This window comes from Callospermophilus lateralis, chromosome 5 (genome assembly GCF_048772815.1).
Source record: "Callospermophilus lateralis isolate mCalLat2 chromosome 5, mCalLat2.hap1, whole genome shotgun sequence".
NCBI classification, from domain to species: Eukaryota; Metazoa; Chordata; class Mammalia; order Rodentia; family Sciuridae; genus Callospermophilus; species Callospermophilus lateralis.
In genome coordinates, this window is record NC_135309.1 from 63,404,520 (window position 1) to 63,422,827 (window position 18,308).

The following is an 18,308-nucleotide window of genomic DNA, read 5'->3' on the forward strand; positions in this document are numbered from 1 at the left end:
TTTCACATTTTACTTTTATTTTTTACAGTAAGCCTTTTTTTAACATCAGCAATTCACATGATCAGAGGAAGGGAATGAGGATCCACTTTTGACTGCAGGAGTCTCCCCCAGTCTCTTCTGTGTCTGTCAGTGGTAGTTACCCTCCAGAGCACGGTAGAACCAACCCAAGGCAATCCATGTCCCCTCTTCTACTTGCCAGACACTTTGATTCTTGGTCTTACACTCATAAAGCCTAGCTTTAAACAATGGCCCTTAAATCCTAGAGAACACACCATTGCAAACAATCCTAAGAGTCTGCTGGCCCTTTGGGATCCAGGAAAGGAACAAAACTCCAGACCAAAAGGAAAATGCAACCACTCTCCCATCAGGCCTGGAGTTAGAGAAGAGGAATTCCCATCCAAAGGGACCCCTGCAGTGATGGGAGGGTTTCCTTCAGGTGGCAGCTTTTCTGACCCCAATGCCATCCTGGCAGCTGACTTCTCAAGCTACACCCATTGCAAGAACCATAGATTCCGGCCAAGAACGGTGCTTGCAAGAAACCTAACAATGACTGAACCCTCATGACTGTGACCTGCACCCCCTAAAGGAGTTTCTATACTCATCTTACAGATGGAGAAACAGAGTCTCAGGTGTGAAATGACTGGCCCAAGTTCACCAGGCTTGCAATGCCAGAATCAGACCCCATCCCATCCCATCAGGTGGCCCAGCCTCCACTCAACCTGTGAGCTCCAAGGCAAGGCACCACCATCAGTGCTTCCAGAGTGATTGGGCATTGGCTTGGCCACCCAATATAGTAAAAAGAGTAAAACAGGTTCCCATTTTGACTCTGCCCCCGGCTAAGACATTTCCCTCTTTTCAGCTTGAACATTCACATCTGTAAATCGAGAACAAAAAGACCTTTCTCTCAGGCTATATTGAGAATTAGGAACCAGGTGTGTCAAGAACCCAGCCCAAGTACTAGACACTCAATAAAAAGCACCACCACCACCACCATCCTCCTCCCTAGAACTAAGGGACCTGCTCAGAGGGAGGGTGGAAGGGAGTCCTTATAAGAACTCCATTCCACACCTCTCTTGTAAAGTGCCCAGTAGGGCAACCCCTCTTTGGATCTCCATGGTCACACCTCTATCTAGGCCTCACCCCTTGCAGACTCCCTGGTTCTCAGCACTGCTCCTCTTCAATGTGTCCCCCACAGCAACCAGCGAAATCCATTGCTAAAACCTCCCCATTTCTTAAAACCCCACTTCTGGACCTCACTGACCCCTAATATAACCTCTCTCTTCCCCAGGACAACCTGCATCTATGCTCAGTGCCACACCCACCTCTGCACCTGCCGATCCACTTATCAGGAAAGCCCTCCCACCCACCTCTTTCCTTAATGAATTCGCCTTCTTCCTGCAAGACCCCACTCAAATCCTCTGGGAAACTTCTGGAATTCCACCCCACCACCAGGTTTGGGGACCCTTCCCCTGCTCTACGACACCTGGTTCCTCCATTGTCAATGAGCTGTAGGGAAAACTAAGGTGATTTACTCCTTCGCAAATCGGCCCTCTCCACCATCTTTTTTCCTCCTGAAGGCCTGGGCCTGGCACACTGTCTGGCACATAGTAGGTACTTAGTAAACACTTAGAGCATGCACAGATAAAGACTAACTGCAACTCAGTAAAAGGGAAAACTTTCTAATTATCAGAGATATCCTCAGGTAGATGGGCTGCTAGTGAGTGCACCACCATCAGGGAACGGAGTGTAAGCTGCATGGGTGTGGATTCCTAAAGGCACTAACTGTGGCCCCGTCGCACAGGAATCACCTGGAGTAGTGGTTACTGATAAACATTCTCCACTCACGAAATCCATTTTCCACTCACGAAATCCTGATGCTAAGGGTCTAGGGCAGGCCAGAAATCTGTGTTAGGACCAAGGTCCCCAGGCGATTTTGAAGCACATCTGCATTTGGGGACTATTAAACTTTGTGACCTTTGAGGCCATTTGCAATAATGGTTTGGTGTGAAGGCTCTTCATAAACTGTGAAGTGCTGTCCACGAGTCTTGGCTTCAGATACTACCTGAGCCTGGAGACTGAGGAATTGAAGCTTCAGCCTGGGACTACAATTCCTCGGATTCTGGGAGGTTGCGGACCCAGCCCTGAGCCACCCTGTTGAAGCTGGGTCTGAGGCGGAGGAGTTCCAAGCCGCTGAAGGGCTCCGAGACAAAAGGGGTGCCTGCCCTGGGAATGGTCTCCCCCATGAGGGGTCCTCCAAATGGCACTGGGGTCCTGGGAAAAGAGCAACAGGAAAGGTGGGCTGTGTGGAGCAGGGATGGCAGAAGGCTGACATTCAGGTCACATGTGGCCCCTACCTGCCTCTCTCTGGACCTGTTTTCCCTTGTATACAGCAAAGATTTTTCACTGTGGTTACAGGTTTCTCCAGTTCTGGCCTCTCCTAAGTCTGCCCCTAGTGGGGAAGGAGTAAGAGATTTTCCTTCCTCTTGTTACCTCAACTTAGAACAAAATACCCACAAATTGGAGAGAGAAGGAAGGATCCAAAAGACCAGCAAGAATCAGGGAAATGCAAATCACCACAGAGATTTACCAAATTCTCCCCCAAAAGACTGGCAAAAGGAAATAACTTGATGAGGCCACCTTGATGAGGTGGTAGGGGTGGTTTCACTCGTAGTCGGGTGGTTAGAGCGCAAATTGGTGCTGCTACCTTGGAGAACAATTCAGTGGGATCTTCTGAACCCTGAATTTATGTCAACTTTGTCACTCAGCAACTCCATCTCTAAGTGTGGGGCTCAAGGAGGCTCATGCATGAAAGCACAAGGAAGCAGACATGAATGGTGCCTTAGTGACAACCAGAAACAACTCAGATGTCCCCTGGCAGAGGAGCGGACAAGACAGAAATTGTGTGTCACAGGACAGAATTTTTTCAGCTTAAAAGGAAAGAACTAGATCTACAGGTATCAGTGTGATAGATTTCAAAAGCATAATGTTGGATGAAAAAAGCCAGTTACAGAATAAAACACAAAGTATCAAAACACATGATACTCACAAACCAAGGCCGCAAGCTCTATAGTATGCAACGGCCTTAGCGATGTTTTCCAAAAACACACAGGCCAACCGGACAACAGGGCTACCTTTAGAAAGGGCCCTGGGAAAGGGACCTGGGGGACAGTAAAAAAGGGCCCTGCTTTTATTTGAAGTTGCCTATTTTTTTTTTCTCAAAGAGAATGTATGTGTGTGATTTTAAAACAATGTTTTAATTCTAAGGAAAACATAAAGCACTGCTCGTGTGGTGTTTGCCTGCAGCAGGGGCCAGTGGAGAGAGGGGTGGAAAGACACACCATGGGCCAGAGCCTGGGATCCTGCCAGGAAAGCACTGCTGCCTGGACCACCCCAGCTTTGGCAGCAACAGCCAGGCCCTGCCGGAACAGGCTGGGCACTGTCCAAGCCAAGCAGGCCTCACAGTCGGGGCCTTGACTGGAAGCCCAGAGCCCAGCATTCTGAGCCCCACTGGGCCCCCAATACCGCTGTCCCTCCTCTGGATTCCTTAGTTCCTCCTTCTGTCTCAGATGAGGTCTGGGCCCAGGACTCCCTACCGCCTTCCCCCTGCTGGTGGGAATGTGCCTCCGCCTGTCAATCAGAGGCCTGAGATGGGTAGGAGATGTGCCCAGAGACAGCCAGCCTGGAAGCTGGCTGCCAGCCCTGAACGTCTGCGTCGGGTTTTAAATAGCAGGGCAGGCTGGATCTGCGGGTCCAGGAGGAGGACAGGGCCGCCCTGGCTGGCAGGGAAGTCAGAATGTCTGCCAGTGGCTCGTGGCTCACACAGCGCCTGTCGGGCCTGATTCTTCCCATCAGGGCCTCCCTGGGTATTCGACCGTCCGAGGGAAGTCACCTCTGTCCTGAGCCATCTCTTCTCAAGGCTGATCACCCCCCCCCCCATTCCCATCCTTCAGTCCTCCCTAAAAGTGCCTCAAAACGTCCTAGCCAGGCCCTGGAGTGCACCCATCTGTCTCTATCAGACAGACACAGTCTCCACGTGTGGTCTGAGGAGGTGCCAGAAGAGCTGGACTGTGGCCTCCTCTCTGTGGACACTTCTTTTCCTCACTCAATATAGCCTAAGCCAAAGGAGTAGGTTCAAAAATAGATGCGGACGGAGGAAGCCAACTGCAACTGAAATGCACCCCCAGTCCAAGGCCCGCCTCCAAGTCAAACTCCAGTCTTGACTCCTATGGTCTGTTTTTGGATCCCCAGGGCAAAATACTATTGAAGTTCTCTCTTTTTAGCTCTTCCAACCATCATTTCAGCCTGCAGTAACAGTGGTAGTAGTAGCTGTAGCTGTCCTTTATTGAGAACTTATTACTTGCCAGAACTTTGCCTGTGGCTTCTCATGTCATCCTCATGGCAATGCTGTGAAGCAGGTACAGGTGGGGCAATGGAGACTCAGAGAGGTTAAATTGCTTACCCAAGGTCACACAGGCTAGGCCTGGAGTCTGCATTTAAATCCATATGGACAACTTATGCCCTACACCAATCTATGACACTCCTTTGTGGCCCTGACCTCTGGCCCCACTCCCAGCTTTGGGCACCCACATAGACACCTTGGAGGTCTCTTCCACACCCTTGATGCAAGTAAGGAAAGGCTGGGTTGGCCTTGGAATGGGGAGATCTGGGGCTCTCCAGGGCAGAACTGGATGTCCATCATGGAGGTGGCCCACGACAGTGAGGAGAACAAGACACCAGCTCTGGAGTCACACAAACCCAGACTTGAATCCCAGTCCTGCTGTTTCCTCCTTGTTCTGAGACTTTGGGCAGGTCGTTCCTGAACCTCGGTCTCTTTATTAGCAGAACAGAGGAGACCAAGGCACGGCAACCTCATCTTGTGGGAATACAACAAGACTGGGGCACGTTCACCATTCATTCGTCCTACCTTTATTAAGCACCTACTAGGTGCTGAGGCACTGTTCTAGCAAGACCTCAATAAGTACATATGAAGTGCTGGACCTAGAACTTGCATGTGGAAAGTACTAGGAAATTCGGGCTACCGCTCTGGCACCCTGTAGGTCCTGGGCTCTCCCAGAAACTGCCCGGCCGCCCCGCCTGGCCTTACTTGTTGAAATTCCGATAGTCTCGCAGGTTGGGGGTGTAGCTTGCGCCATCGCTCAGGTAGTCCCGGTAGCTGATGAACTCCTGCCACGGGCAGCGGTAGCCCTTGGGGATGGCCGTGTGGTTGAACTTCTCAGGCGGCACGCCTTTCAGGGGCTCCGCGTAGCCTGCGGGAGAAGCAGCTGTGGGTGCCCCGCGGAGGTGAAGAAGCGGGCGCCTGGGCTGTGTCTCCGCCGCCCCACTCCCATCCCCACCCAGCTGACGAAGTTGGGGGCGCAAGGCTGGAGTTAGGAGGAGTGGAGAAAGGAATGTCACAGTTGCTCCAGCAAAGGGGACCCTCCCTCATCCCAGGAAACGAAGAGGACCTGAGCAAGTGAACCTAGGGTTCTTCTAGTTTGGGATCGGATTCTGACTCGCTGTGTGACCTTGGGCGCACTGCTGCCACTCTCTGGGCTTGTGTTCCGATCTGGTGTGTTGGGGGCGCGGTCGCTCCCTGCGTTTCAGCCCTGGTGGCCAGGACTCAAAGCGGCCACTCACCTGGCGCCAGAGCGCTTGGGCTATGGACCGACGCCGCTGCTGGGTGGGAGTCCTCGGGACCCCCGGGCGAAGCCGGGAAGACGTGGAGCTCGGAGCGGTAGTTCGGCCCCTCGGGGCCATTGGCAACCTGGGCACAGGGCAGGGCGCTCAGAGGCTCGGACAGCCACAGACAGCTGCCCCGCCCCTTCCCGCAGCTGCCCCTCCCGAAGGTCTCCCTCGGCGCTCACCATTCCCGCCTCCGCGGTTCCAGTTACGCTCCTCTTGGCGCTTCCGGCCAGGATCTGTGGGGGTGGGGAGATAAACCACAGGGAGGCTCAGGGGGCACGGTGCCAGGGTTCTTCTCCACCAGAGAGAGAGAGAGAGAGAGAGAGAGAGAGAGAGAGAGAGAGAGAGAGAGAGAGAGAGGGGGAAAGGGCAAGAACCCTCGCATTCATCTCCAGGGCATGTTAGAAGGATGGATAGTTACAATACTAGGCTCAGTGCCTAGAACAGAAGAACGCTCGCTGTTCCCTGCACTTGTCATGGAGTCTCAACAAGATACTTCCCTGAGCCCCAGTTCTCTTCTCTTTCAAGTGGGCATCACCGTGATGGTGGTATCTACCTCCCAGCACTCCATGCAAGGATAAACTGGAAAGCGCTTGGCCAGCACTGTCTGGTGCACGGCAGAGGTAGGTGTTTTGGCATCCTTATTGTTCCCGTCACATCGTTCCCTCTCGGCTGCCTCTTGTGTGGCTCAGAAATGGAGTGGAGTATGGGTAAAATACTTCTATTTTCACTAGAAGTACCTGAAACTGCCTGCAGCCTTTTCCAAGCCTAGGAATCAACCATTCCCACCCTCCTTTTCTGCCAGCAGATTGGTCCATGACCTTTTTCTTCTTCAAGCAGAAAGACAAAAATTTTAAAAAGCACCATGCATTGTCCATCTTAGATCAAGCCGAAGTCTGAACTCACTCCTGCGCACTGCAATCCACCCCAGAGCACACGGCTGGCTGTTCTTTATCAGTTTCTGTACACCCAGGACAGCACAGCTCATCCTCCCGACTCACTTTGTGATTTGTCTCTGGGAGAGACGCCTGCAGGGAGAACCCTTCTCAAGGATCACACAGCAAAGCAGGGGCTCAGTCGGATGGGGGCACCCCAGTCTCCCCAGCTGCAGAGACTCTCCAGGAGCCAGAGGTCCTTGGTCTGGCTCTTTCTTGGCCTCAGTTTCTCCATGAGCACAATGGAGACCTACTCACCGCCCGCTGACTCTCCTCCAGCTCGAAGGTGAACCTTTGCACCCGGCGCTGCCTCTTCTGGAAGAGGAGGGATCCTGGGTTGTTGCGAAGCGACAGCTCCTCTATCATCAGGTCCTGGGGCACGCTCAGCTTCTTCCCCAGGTCCAGCGTAGGGACTGCCGGGAGAGGCCAGAGCGAGTTTTACTACCCAACCCCAGGGCACTCCTGGCCACCGCCTTGAGGGCCCCTGTCACAGCACCGTATGCTGTGTACCAGAATGGCTGCGTCACCGCGGTCTGGACTCCTTGCCCACCTGAGGACGGTTTGCCCTGCTCAGAGCTGAATTATTTGAGCACGATACTCTGTTCTTTGGCCATTTGTACCTATGTCATAAATCTCTCATGCAGGTTCTTGCCCACTGTGGTGAAGGTGTGAGAAATGGTCAGATTCTAAACTGTTTAAATAAACCACAGGTGCGGGGTGTGAGAGGAGAGTTAACTGCAAGATTTCTGACCTGAGTCAGCAGAAAGGGCTCAGCCAGATGGAAAAGGATGAGGGAAGAGAAACACCAGAAGTCTGACTTTAGACATCTGTCTTTTAAACTTTTTATTATTATTATTTGTGGTGCTGGGGATTGAACCCAGGGCAGTGTGCATGCAAGGCAAGCACTCTACCAACTGAGCTATATCCCCAGACCCTTAATTTTTTTTTTTTTTTTAAGAGATGGGGCTTCATATGTTGCCCAGGCTGACCTTGAACTTGCTTCCTGCCTCAGCCTCCTAAGGCATGTGCTACCATGTCCAGCTCTCTTTTTAAGTTTTAAATAATCTCTTATTATTATAAAAACATAAATGTGCATTTTAAAAGTTAGAAAATTTACATATAAGTAAAAAAAGAAAAAGAAATATCATTATCTGTCACTCAAAGGTTGCCAATATTAACACTGAAGTGTATGATATTTCATGTCCTTTTTATGTTTCTTTCTTTTTTTTTTTTTTTTTTTTTTTTTTAGAGACAGGGTCTCACTGAGTTGCTTAGGGCCTTGCTTTTGCTGAGGCTGGCCTTGAACTTGTGATCCAGCTGCCTCAGTCTCCCAAGCTGCTGGATTGTAGGTGTAGGTCACCATACCCGGCTTCAAGTCTTTTAATAACTACATATTCATATGTGAGTTTTTAGTGAAATCATAGCAAACATGCTTTGTAACTTGTTTTTATCAATTAAAGAGACACCACTTTTCCAAATGAACATATTTTGTTTTTTTCTAATATATCTAGTCTATATTTAAACTCCCAATTGTGTTCAAAATTCAGTTTGAGGAGCCTTGCAGACATCCAAGAAATGCTGAGTAGGGCATGTGACTCTGATGTTCATGAAAGAAAACTGACCTGCAGGTTTTAAAAAATTAGAGACTGGTGAGCTTATAAATGGTATTTTGCTGCCGTTGTTTTTCAATGCCGAACATTACATTTCTTTCCCTTCTCATGGTTAGGATTTGTCATCTGGCTGATGACTGTCCTTAGTAGTATGGGGTCCATCCCCCAAATCTGTGCTTTCCCTGCCGACAAAATGCAAACTTTTACATTTGACTAAGGAGAAAAGCTTTTTGGTGGACAGAGTGGCAGGAGAGCAGAAGGTATGTCACCAGCATGGCCAATGCTGTCCAACTGAAATCAGATACAAGGCAGGAGGTGTAGCTCAGTGGTAGAACACTTACCTAGCATGGGCAAGGCCCTGGGTTCAAATCCCAGACAGAAGAAAATTAATGAATTAGCTAACTTATTAAAATAAAATCAGAATCACACAGGCTCATGTGCCAGCTCTATGAAATGATATTTTAAACCAGGAAGCTGAAAAAGATCAGGAAGAAATGAGAAAAGATAAAGAGAGTCAAGACTGAGCCCTGAGGTTTCCAACATTTAGATGAGAGGAACCAGCCCTGGAGCCTGGGAAGGAGCAGTTAGCCAGTGAGGGAGGAAAAAAAAAAAAAAAAAAAAAAAAACATCTAAAGGGGATGGTGTCCTGGAAATTAAATGCTGGAAGATTTCTGGGATAACAAAGTGACCAAGAGGTCAAGTGCTGCTGAAAATTGACTCTCGTATTTAGTAACATAGAGTCCCTGGTAATCTTCACTCACACTGTTTCTATGGAGCATTTGGGTGTGAAAGTCTGATTGGAGAGGATTCAAGAGAAAATGGACAGAGAACAAGCCTTCACATCCCACAGGGGAGCGGTGGGCACGGCCAGGACTTGGAACGTTCTACAGGGCAACTGGCCTGTTTTCTTCAAACAAGTCAATGACATGGGGGAAGGGGGCGGGTTGTTTTAGATTAAAAGAGATTTAAGAGGCATGGCAACCAAATAAAAACTATGACCCTTGTTTAGATCCTGATTAAAATAAACTAGAAAACTGCAGAAAGCTAAATATGGGACTGGCTAGTAGATGTTGTTAAATCATTACTGCTAATTTTGCTGAAGGTGCTAATATTTTTTAGTGGCATATAAGGAAATGTCTTTTTTCTTATTTTCATGGATGCTGAAGAATTTAGGGGATGCCATGAAGTGCTCTTTGGTATTTGCTTGGGGATCCAGGAATAAAGGGTGGCACCCTCTATTTACGCGTGTGTTTGGAAACTGGCATATGACGTGTTAAAAAGACAGAATGGGAAGAAAAGCATCGGTGCTTTCAAGGCTTGTGGCAGCAGGCTGCATGGGATCCAAGGGGGCTGGTTTGTAACGGGGAGATAATGGCCTGAGTGTTAGCTGTGGGGACCATCTGATAATGCACAAGGGAGAAATGCTGGAGGAATGTCCTTGAGCCTGAGAAGGGGCAGAGCAGGGTGTCCTGTCCAGCTAGAAGGGCTGGCACCAGACAGGTGTGAGGAGCATTCATCACCCTCTCAGGCAAAGAAGGATTGAGAACAGATGCAAGCCAGTGTGCAGATGTGGCAAAGGGGGCTTGCAGATGTTTTCTTTGAGCTACTATAGTTTTCTCAGCGAAAACTATAGTAGCAAGGTCACTAGCTGAGAGTGAAAGTGGGGGCTTTGGGTTGCCAAAGTCACCTGAGAGAGTAAGTCGTCTGGAGGGGTGTCCGGGCTGGGGAGAGGGACTTGGCTGCCAGCAACAATGAGGGCCACCCAGGTGCTGCGGTTTACCTGCACAAGACTCCTGGGCTCTACTCCTAAGGATTCCACCCTCACGACCACCATTAAAGGTTGATTAAATATAAATGACATGTCCACACACACAGGGAAACTGAGGGGAGGAGGCAGTAAGATAAATCATGGTAGTGTGCAAAGGAGTCCGTGATATGTTGCTAAGTGAAAAAAGGAAGTAGCCAAAGAACACAGCACACAGTATTTAGCTCATGTGCATGTGTATCTATATAAACATATCATATGTAGACAGAAGAACTTACACAAGAATGTTAACAGTGATCATCTACAGATAGTTCCATTATGAAGAACTTTCACTGTCAAAGTCATTCATGGTGTTTTGTCTGAATAGTTTTTTAAATGGATGTATTCTGCCAGATATGGTGGCACATGCCTGTAATCTCAGCAGCTCGGGAGGCTGAGGCAGGAGGATTGCAAGTTCAAAGCCAGCCTCAGCAACTTAGAAAGGCCCTAAGCAACTCAGTGAAAACCTGTCTCAAAATAAAAAAATTAAAAATAAAAAGGGCTGGGGATGTGGCTCCGTGGATAAGCACCCCTGGGTTCAGTCCTTGGTGTGAAAAAAAAAGAGAGAAAGATGTATTCTTTGCATAACCACATAGAAGAAGCAATTCTGGAGACAGAAATTGCAAGTCAAATTTCAGCTCTGTTACCCAGAGGTGTGCAGAAACCTCACTCCTTGAGTCAATTTTTTTTTCATCTGCAGAATGGGAATAATAATATCTAACTTGTAGAATTGTTTTGGGGCTCAAATGACAGGACGCAAATCTCCTAGCACACTGACCCAGTAACCATCCAATAAGGATGGTGTTTTTATTATTACTATTTTAAAATGAATCTTTAAGTGGTGAGACCATGAGATTTCTTTTTCTTTCCTATTTTTCTTTCATTTCAAAATCTTCTTTAATTAGTGGCTTAGCAATTCTCAACTAGTTATATATTTCAAGTGTGGCATAAATGATGTGTGTCTCAGACTACAGAAATGAGTAGGCACTGCCCGACTCTTCCAACTGAAGTATGAGTATCTCACAATGTTTGCATATTTCAGCACACAAAATCAGGGGTGGGGGGGGGCTAAAAGAAACACAACACCAACAATAGGAGGCAAGAACACACAAACTAGCTAGGTTAAAAGTTTGCATATAAAGCACAACTTGATTGACTGCTTCTTAGGACTGACAGAGGCCAACTGCACAGGGGCCCTTGGACAAGCATTTCTCAGAGCGAGCTCACTGTCACCAGCTTTGAAGTCACCTGAACACTTGTCCAAAAGGCAAATGTATGACCCCCACCCCCTAAGGTCTATGAAATCAGAGACCCTGGGGGTAGATGTTGTGAATCTTTATTTTTAACCAAAAACATGGAACCACTATGACCCACACTAAAGATTGAGTGTCCCCCCCTGAGTTGAATTCATTTCTAAAATATTTGAAATGCTCTAATGTAGACCAAATAAGCAGACTTCAAAATTATTCCAGAAGTTCATAAAGAGGTCTTACAAGGTTGGTAAACATGGTTTTAGATGATTTATTCTTTAGATGAGCCAGCTTTGAAGTAAGATGGTTTGAGTTTGAGGGAGTGGTCTGCTCTGGCTCTCCTGCCATGCGCTCCCCCACCACTAGGGTCGAGCCCTGGGCTGGGCCGCCTGGGTCATCCTGAGGCCCACGAGAGGCCTGTAGGTACCATTAGCAGGAACAAGTAGGCCAGAACTTGTGGCTACAGTTGATCTGGGACCAGAGCCCTCAAGGAAGGCCTTCGCTGGGACCAAGGCCAGGGTCATCTTGGGGTCAGAACCTACTATGGGGCATTTAACCTCAGCTCCTGGCCTGTGGACATAAGGGCAGGGCCCCTTCAAAGCCTCAGGAAATGCCTGCGCTCAGGTGGCAGATTCCACAGGCACTCCCTCAGGGCTCTGGAACTCACACCTGCTTGCTAGCCTGGGGCCAGCAGGCCTGAGTGACCACCATCTGGGACCAAGAGAGGAGTTTGAGGAAAGCGTCGGACTGGGCCCATCTTACCTGGTCCGGCAAGGTCCCCCATGACAGCCATCACTGGCTCCTTCGGCTCCTTGGGGATCATCCTGTGGAAGAGAGACTCCCACAAATAGGCCAGGCTGTCCCCTTCCTCCCTGAACCTCTCCCTCCCAAGGCTTCCTCCAACTCCCCGGTCCACCCAGCCCCAGCCCTGAACAGTCTTGACCCACCCCCAAATCAATAGCAAAGGTGTCTGAGCTGAAAAGGGCTTCCAGGTCTTTTTGTAGAAGGGAGGAGATTGAGGCTCAGGGAGGACAGGGGAGGTGCTTGAGGTCAGACAAATGGGGTCCATGTTGCTAGGGAGGCACTGAGAGCCATCCTAGGTCCTCCCCCAGTACCCACCCTGCACTGACTTCCACAGTGCTCTCCCTCGACCCTCCTCTTCTTCTTCCTCCAACTCCCCTTTTTCATCTCACGGCACTTTCCAGGAATCTTGGAGACCATTTGTGATTAAAATAAGCCCCAGAGCCTCAGAGAACCCTTGCAGGCCCCAAACCCAGATTACTGAACTCTTTCCCGGGGAAGGAGGCAGCACCCTTGGGCTCCCTGGCTGACCACCCACCCCAGTGCCCCTCTCCTTTGATTCCAGGTCTTACCATATTCCTTCCCTCAGGAAAAAATGTGCCCCTATCTGTGTCCCCCCCCACACACACACCTGCAAGGACCCTGGGTTAGTCAGTGGACACTAAGCTAAGCAACCTGCAACTGCGAACAAGTAGCTCTCCAGCTCTGTGCCTCGGTTGCCCCGTATGTGATTTAAGAGGGTTGAGCTAATCATAGGGATCCATGCTGAGCTTCGGGGTATCATGAACAGCTAGAACTGTAAGTAAACATGAGTGTGACCACACACATTTGGGGTGATCAAGAGATGATAGAGAGTGCCCCGACTCTGATCTTTAGAATGCCACAGTCCACAGATCTATTTCTGGATAAACACTCCCCTTACCAGAATTGACAGGTGCAGGGGTCCTATTTACAGACAGGAAGCGACTTCCCTCCGCTGCCTAATGACCCTGAAGTCCTGGGCAGAGCCATTATCTATCCCCAACCTTTAATCCTAGTCACCCCCTCCCCATTTCATGGAGAGAACCTAGAACTTGTTCCCCTCCTCCCAACCAGGATCCAGGCTTTCATGAGGCCCCAAACTCCCCGGATCCTCTGCAGGGCCCTGTCCCTGCTGGGGGAAGAGGTCCTCTGGGAATCGCCTAGCCTCCTCCACCCACTCCCCACAGCTCCCCCAGCTCCCTTAGGATCCTGGTACCTGAGAGGGTGAAACCACAGTGGTCAGGAAGGAGTATCCGACCCTCAAGATTAACACCTCTGTCGGGAAGCTGAGAGTTGCGTGGTCAGTATCTGTCACAGTCGGCGGTCAGCGCTCAGTGATCAGAGTGTGCCCTGTAGCCAGCTCTGGCTTCAGCTGACGAGAATCATTCTTGCCTTGTCGTGGGTCACAGCCTTATTTCGGGCTGCAACAGGAGCCGGGGCCAGATGCTAAAAGAAAGCACCAGGCCCTAGGGAAGACAGGTGCTCCGGCAGCAGGCCCTTGCAGACAGAAGGGCTTGCACCCACGGGTACACATGCACAAGCGCACATGTCCAGGTCACCTGGAAATACTGAGAATCAGTTGCTGCTCACTTCAACTTGTTAACTGTCATGTTCTTAGGCCTACAACAGTGTTGGATAGGAGCTCAATAGATATCTGTTGGATAAATGAATGTGTGGATGGATGAATGAACTCTTCCTGATATTTTTGCTTGACTTATCCTTTGTCTCCTTCCTTCCTCCTCTCTTCGCTCCCTCCCTCCACCTTCTCACATTCTCTCAGCCTCTCTCTTGAACTGAAAATAATAAGCAAGGGCACTGTCCTCAAAGAGCTCTCTCAGGCCACAAGCCTTGTGATGCATCATGGGAAAGTCTTTGGGAGAGCCAGGGGAGCAGGGGAGCAGGAGAGCCTGTCACCAGCTCAACCTGGAGGGTGGGGAGGCTTTCCACAAAGGGAGACATTTGACTTGGGCCTTGAAGGTTGAGTGAGAGTTCATGGGACAGAGGTGGGTAAAGGCAGTGCAGGTGAAGGACACAGCACTGGTAAAGATGGTAAGAGGTTGGCGAGTAGAACCAGAGCCAGGGCCGTGGGGCCATGGTGTGAGATGAGGCCCAGCTGGTGGGCAGGCGTGAGATCACAGCAGGCTTCTCAGAAGGAAGCTGTTATGAAGGCCGCTGTGGAAACTCACTAGTGAAGTGGAGTGGTCAGATTGGCATTTGCAACAGATACCTGGCTACCAAGGGGAGCAAGGTGAGACAGGGGTGGCTAGCCTGGGCAGGGACAGAGGGGATGGAGAACTGAAGGGGCATCAAGGGTACTTGGAGAATCCACAGGTCTCATTGAGGGATTGAAAGTGAAAGGGGAGAAACAGGAGCTGCCCCTGACTCCTGTGACTGACTCGGGAACTAAGGTAAGAATCGGGCAGGAGCAGGGTGGGGCGGGGGCAGAGACAGCTCTGTTGGGAGGAGCTCAGTTTGAAATGTCGGGTACTAGGGTGAAATCAACTGTAAGCAGTAAGTAAACTTCAGAGGTTCCATCTGAAGTTGTGGCTGGGTCAGAGGCACACAAACCACTCCTGGGAAAGTGTGGGCACAGGAGGGACAGGAACACCCATGCCTATGTTTTGGTGAAGTTGTTCCAGGGCACAATTCTGACACCTGGTAGGGATGGAAGACTGGAGTCTGCTGTGGTCCTGTCCCCTGGGCAACTCTGCTCAGTGTCTGCTGGGCCTGAGCTGCTGGAGAGGAAAGGCAAGTGATGTCCGCCAGGAAGGCTTACCCTCACCTGCGAGTGGGCCACAATCTTCTTTTTTAGGCAAAGGATATAGGAGAAGATTACTCCTGAAAGTCTGGGTCCTGACCTCACTAGTGTCCAGACTCAGATGTGACTCCTCATAATGGCTCCTGTTCCTGCCCTGGATCCCTGACCTTCCACAAGGAAGCAGCCCCAGAACACCCTGACCCAGGTAGGCTCTGCCCACTCCAATGTCAGTGACATCGAGTCAGGGCATGGGCAATATCACCCTGAGACATTATCTGATCTAACTCTCTCATTACAAAGATGGGGAAATTGAGGGCTGGGGCTGTAGCTCAGTGGCAGAGTGCTTGTTGCGCATGTGTGAGGCACTGGATTGATCCTCAGCACCACATAAAAATAAACAAATAAATAAAGGCAAACTACCAATTTTTTTTTTTAATTTAAAAAGAGGGGAAAGTTGAGACCTGCTGGAGTGGGCTCACTCAGAGCCACCTAACTAGTCAATGATGGAACCAGGATTTCAACCCAGGGACAACACAACTTCTATGGTTCTAAGTTTTTCCGTTGTTCACCATCTCTCCTCAGGGCTGCATAACCCCAAGTTCTCAGTCCATGTGTCTCAGATATTCCCACCCCCCCCCACCCAGTGTCCCATGGACTATGCCACATCTGGGGAGAAGGGAAGGGCTTTAGCTAAGCCAAAAATGACACAGGAGGCGGAAGAATGCAGGAAGCATTTATTTAGCTGAATTCTACTGGAGGTTAGAGGCAGTACACAAGCAATCTCTTAAACGGTTAGAGAGGGTCAGGGAGAAGGCAATCCTAAGGAGAGAACAATCAGAGAAAGAACTGCAGCCTCCCAAGGCTGCCTCCTGCTGGCTCTGTGGAGAAATGCAGTTAGAAATGGCTCCTCTTTGCCACTGCATCAGCCAGAGGCCTCAGTTTCTCTTCTCTAGGAGGAGGTACTCATAGCCCTGGTTTCCTATGCTACAAGGGTCCCTGCAGGTAGGGGGCTTTGGTAAGTGTAGTCACTTATTAAATGAGGAAGAGTCCCATCTCATCTTCCTATCAACAGGGCATGTGTCCCCAGGCCCTAAGAATCCTCTGGGATCACTCCTTTATTCCAAAGTGTGCCCCATCCCAATCCTGATTCTCTTCCATCATGACCCTTGCTTTCCCTAGCCTTACATGGAAGATTCTATGACTAATGTTACTCTGCTGGGTGGGTAAGTCTACCCTTAACCCCAAATCATACTGTTCCTCACCTTTAGCAACATCCTAATATTCTTTCTCCTACATATACTTGATCCTCAACCAGTTTCAGCTACCACCCTGCTGCATCCAGGCAAAGTATTCTGAATCTGATCATCTGAACTTATAGAGGACCCCACCATTCAGCTCTGGAAACTACAGAACAGCCACATTCCTCTCCAGTTCCCTCCTAGGGACTAGAATCAGAGCTAAGAAGGATGGCTAGGGCCTGTAGCTAGGTCCTCAAGGTCACTGGGACTAGGCATGAGCTAGGCCAGACTGCAATGATAAAGAGTTGGGTGAGACAATGCCCACTCTTCTGGTTATGATATGGACACTGGGGCTGTGGCCTAAAACTGAAGAGGGAGGCACTTCCTAAGTGGCCAGAACCTAGGCTGACTCTGGCCTAATCCTTCACTTACTACCTAAGCTCATCTGCCCCTGAATTCAAGCTCAGCCCATCTGTCACAACCCCCTTCCCACTTCCTAATACCATGTAACGCATCTGAGGACTAGGAGAGCCCTTGGAGGTGATCTGAGACAATCTATCTCCTGTTAGACTCTCCTTTGTGCATCCTGGCCGCAGCTTGCATACTTTCTATAACTTTTTGCCTCTCTCTTTCCAAATGGGCAGCTCCAAACTGAGGGCAATAGGTAAGGCCAGAGGGTAACTCTATTTCTTCTTCTCTCTTCAGCCCAGCTTTGAGACCAGAACCTGCCATGAACAGACCCAGAAGACAGGCAGGTTGGAGGCCCAAGACTGCAGAAAATTACTGTCCTGGCTGCAGAAGAGATGACATGGACAGTCTGACCTGGGATGGAGAAAGTAGCGTGACAAGACCCAGGAAGAATCTTCCTGCTCCTTTTCTCCAGAGGAACTAGGAAGGCACCTTGAGCTGGCTTGGGAGATCTCTCTAAAGGTCACTGGGTAAAAATAGAGCCTGTCTGAGAAGTGATGGAAAACAGCTGCTCCTGCCTGGGACTTGGTGCCAGGGAGCTGGGTGGTCAAGTCAGGGCCTGGACTGGGGACATAGCCTAGGTTCTTATGAATATACCCCTTATTTGCTCCAGAGAGCAAAGAGCCAAGAAGGGGTGTGGAACCCTGGAATGCAGCAAGTCCAAGGGTCCATATGCACAACTGAACCCTCCAAGGCACGTGTGTGTGTGTGTGTGTGTGTGTGTGTGTGTGTGTGTGTTTGAAAGAAGGGGAAATTTAGATGTTTGGCGACTGCCTTGTCCAAAGCTGCATTAAACAGATGAGAAAGCTGAGGGTCAGACGGAGGGAAGGTCTAGCCCAGGGTCATACCACTGAATGATACAGCGTGGATTAAAACCCAAGCTTGGGTACCTACTCCATTCCCAAGCCCAAAACGCTCTTTTCTGACCACTTAGCTCTGGGGCTATTCAATGAGGCCAGATCCTTTGGGGTCGAGGTGCGGGGATTCCCCAACACTGATGACTTCTCTTACTGCTGGGCCCTCTCGGGGTGGGGCTTTAGGTGGTGCAAGAGGTCTCGGTGGGGAGGCTGCCACGTTTGAGCCTCAGGCTACCGTTCCATCCTCGGGGACAGATGTTGTAGCCGAGGATGCCAGGCGATTTAACCCCAGAGTCCTCGGAATCAAGGGACACGTCGGAGTCCGTGGGCGAGCGGCGGTAGGGAAAGGGCCTAGGCGGCGCAGGCACTGGGCTCCGGGGACTGGCGCAGGACGGGGGCCCGGCCAGCAGGGGGCTCGGCGGAATGGGCGTGAACGCCGCCCCCCTCGCTACCCCTGGGTTGGAGCGGGTGGGCTGCGGCGAGCGCATGCGCGGTGGCGGCGGCGGCGGCGGCGGCACCCCGGGAGGAGAAAAGGGCCTCAGACTCTCGGCGCCCGCTGGCCGCGGGGAGGCGCTCTTGCGCCGGGCCGCGTTGATGATGTTTCGCGCCAGGAGCGCTTGCAGCTGGCGGCTGGGCGGACGCACCTCGGTCTCGGTTCGCAGCGGAGATACTGAACGCTCGCTCCACGAGGGAGACATGGGCGGCGGCGGCAGCGGCGGGGGGCTTCCCATGCTGCTCCCGCGGCCCGGCTCCCACGGTCCTGGGCTCACCCAGCCGTCCAGGCTGCTGGGGGGCCGGGACGCGCTGGGCGTCCAGGGCGGGGAAGTGGGCAGGCTCTCTTGGCGGTCCTGGGGAGAAAACAGAGAGGGTGAAGGCAGGTTTTT

The 18,308-nt window shown here is 50.7% G+C and overlaps 2 protein-coding genes across 2 annotated transcripts in view; both read right to left on the minus strand.

Annotated features, from left to right (window-relative positions):
* Positions 1-13,462, minus strand: Myoz3 (myozenin 3). Its single transcript, XM_076856699.2, has 7 exons — positions 13,320-13,462; positions 12,044-12,105; positions 6,876-7,030; positions 5,865-5,918; positions 5,638-5,764; positions 5,105-5,267; positions 1-2,271 (listed from the first exon to the last, which is right to left on the minus strand). The coding sequence occupies exons 2-7, from the start codon at positions 12,102-12,104 to the stop codon at positions 2,103-2,105; spliced, it is 729 nt and encodes a 242-aa protein (XP_076712814.2). The 5' UTR covers position 12,105; positions 13,320-13,462; the 3' UTR covers positions 1-2,102.
* Positions 13,463-15,619: 2,157 nt separating this feature from the next.
* Synpo (synaptopodin) overlaps positions 15,620-18,308 on the minus strand; it is a 35,402-nt gene continuing 32,713 nt past the window's right edge. The window contains exon 3 of the mRNA XM_076856700.2: positions 15,620-18,272. Coding sequence (XP_076712815.2) covers positions 17,604-18,272 — 669 coding nt within the window. The 3' untranslated portion in view covers positions 15,620-17,603. The remainder of the gene's footprint in view (positions 18,273-18,308) is intronic.

Coding starts and splice junctions, on each gene's coding strand:
- Myoz3 (XM_076856699.2), bottom strand. CDS start 12,104: ATGATCCCCAAGGAGCCGAAGGAGCCAGTGATGGCTGTCATGGGGGAC. Junction 5,765..5,864: donor GAACCGCGGAGGCGGGAATG/GTGAGCGCCGAG, acceptor CCCTGTGCCCAG/GTTGCCAATGGCCCCGAGGG. Junction 5,268..5,637: donor CCCAAGCGCTCTGGCGCCAG/GTGAGTGGCCGC, acceptor CTTCTCCCGCAG/GCTACGCGGAGCCCCTGAAA.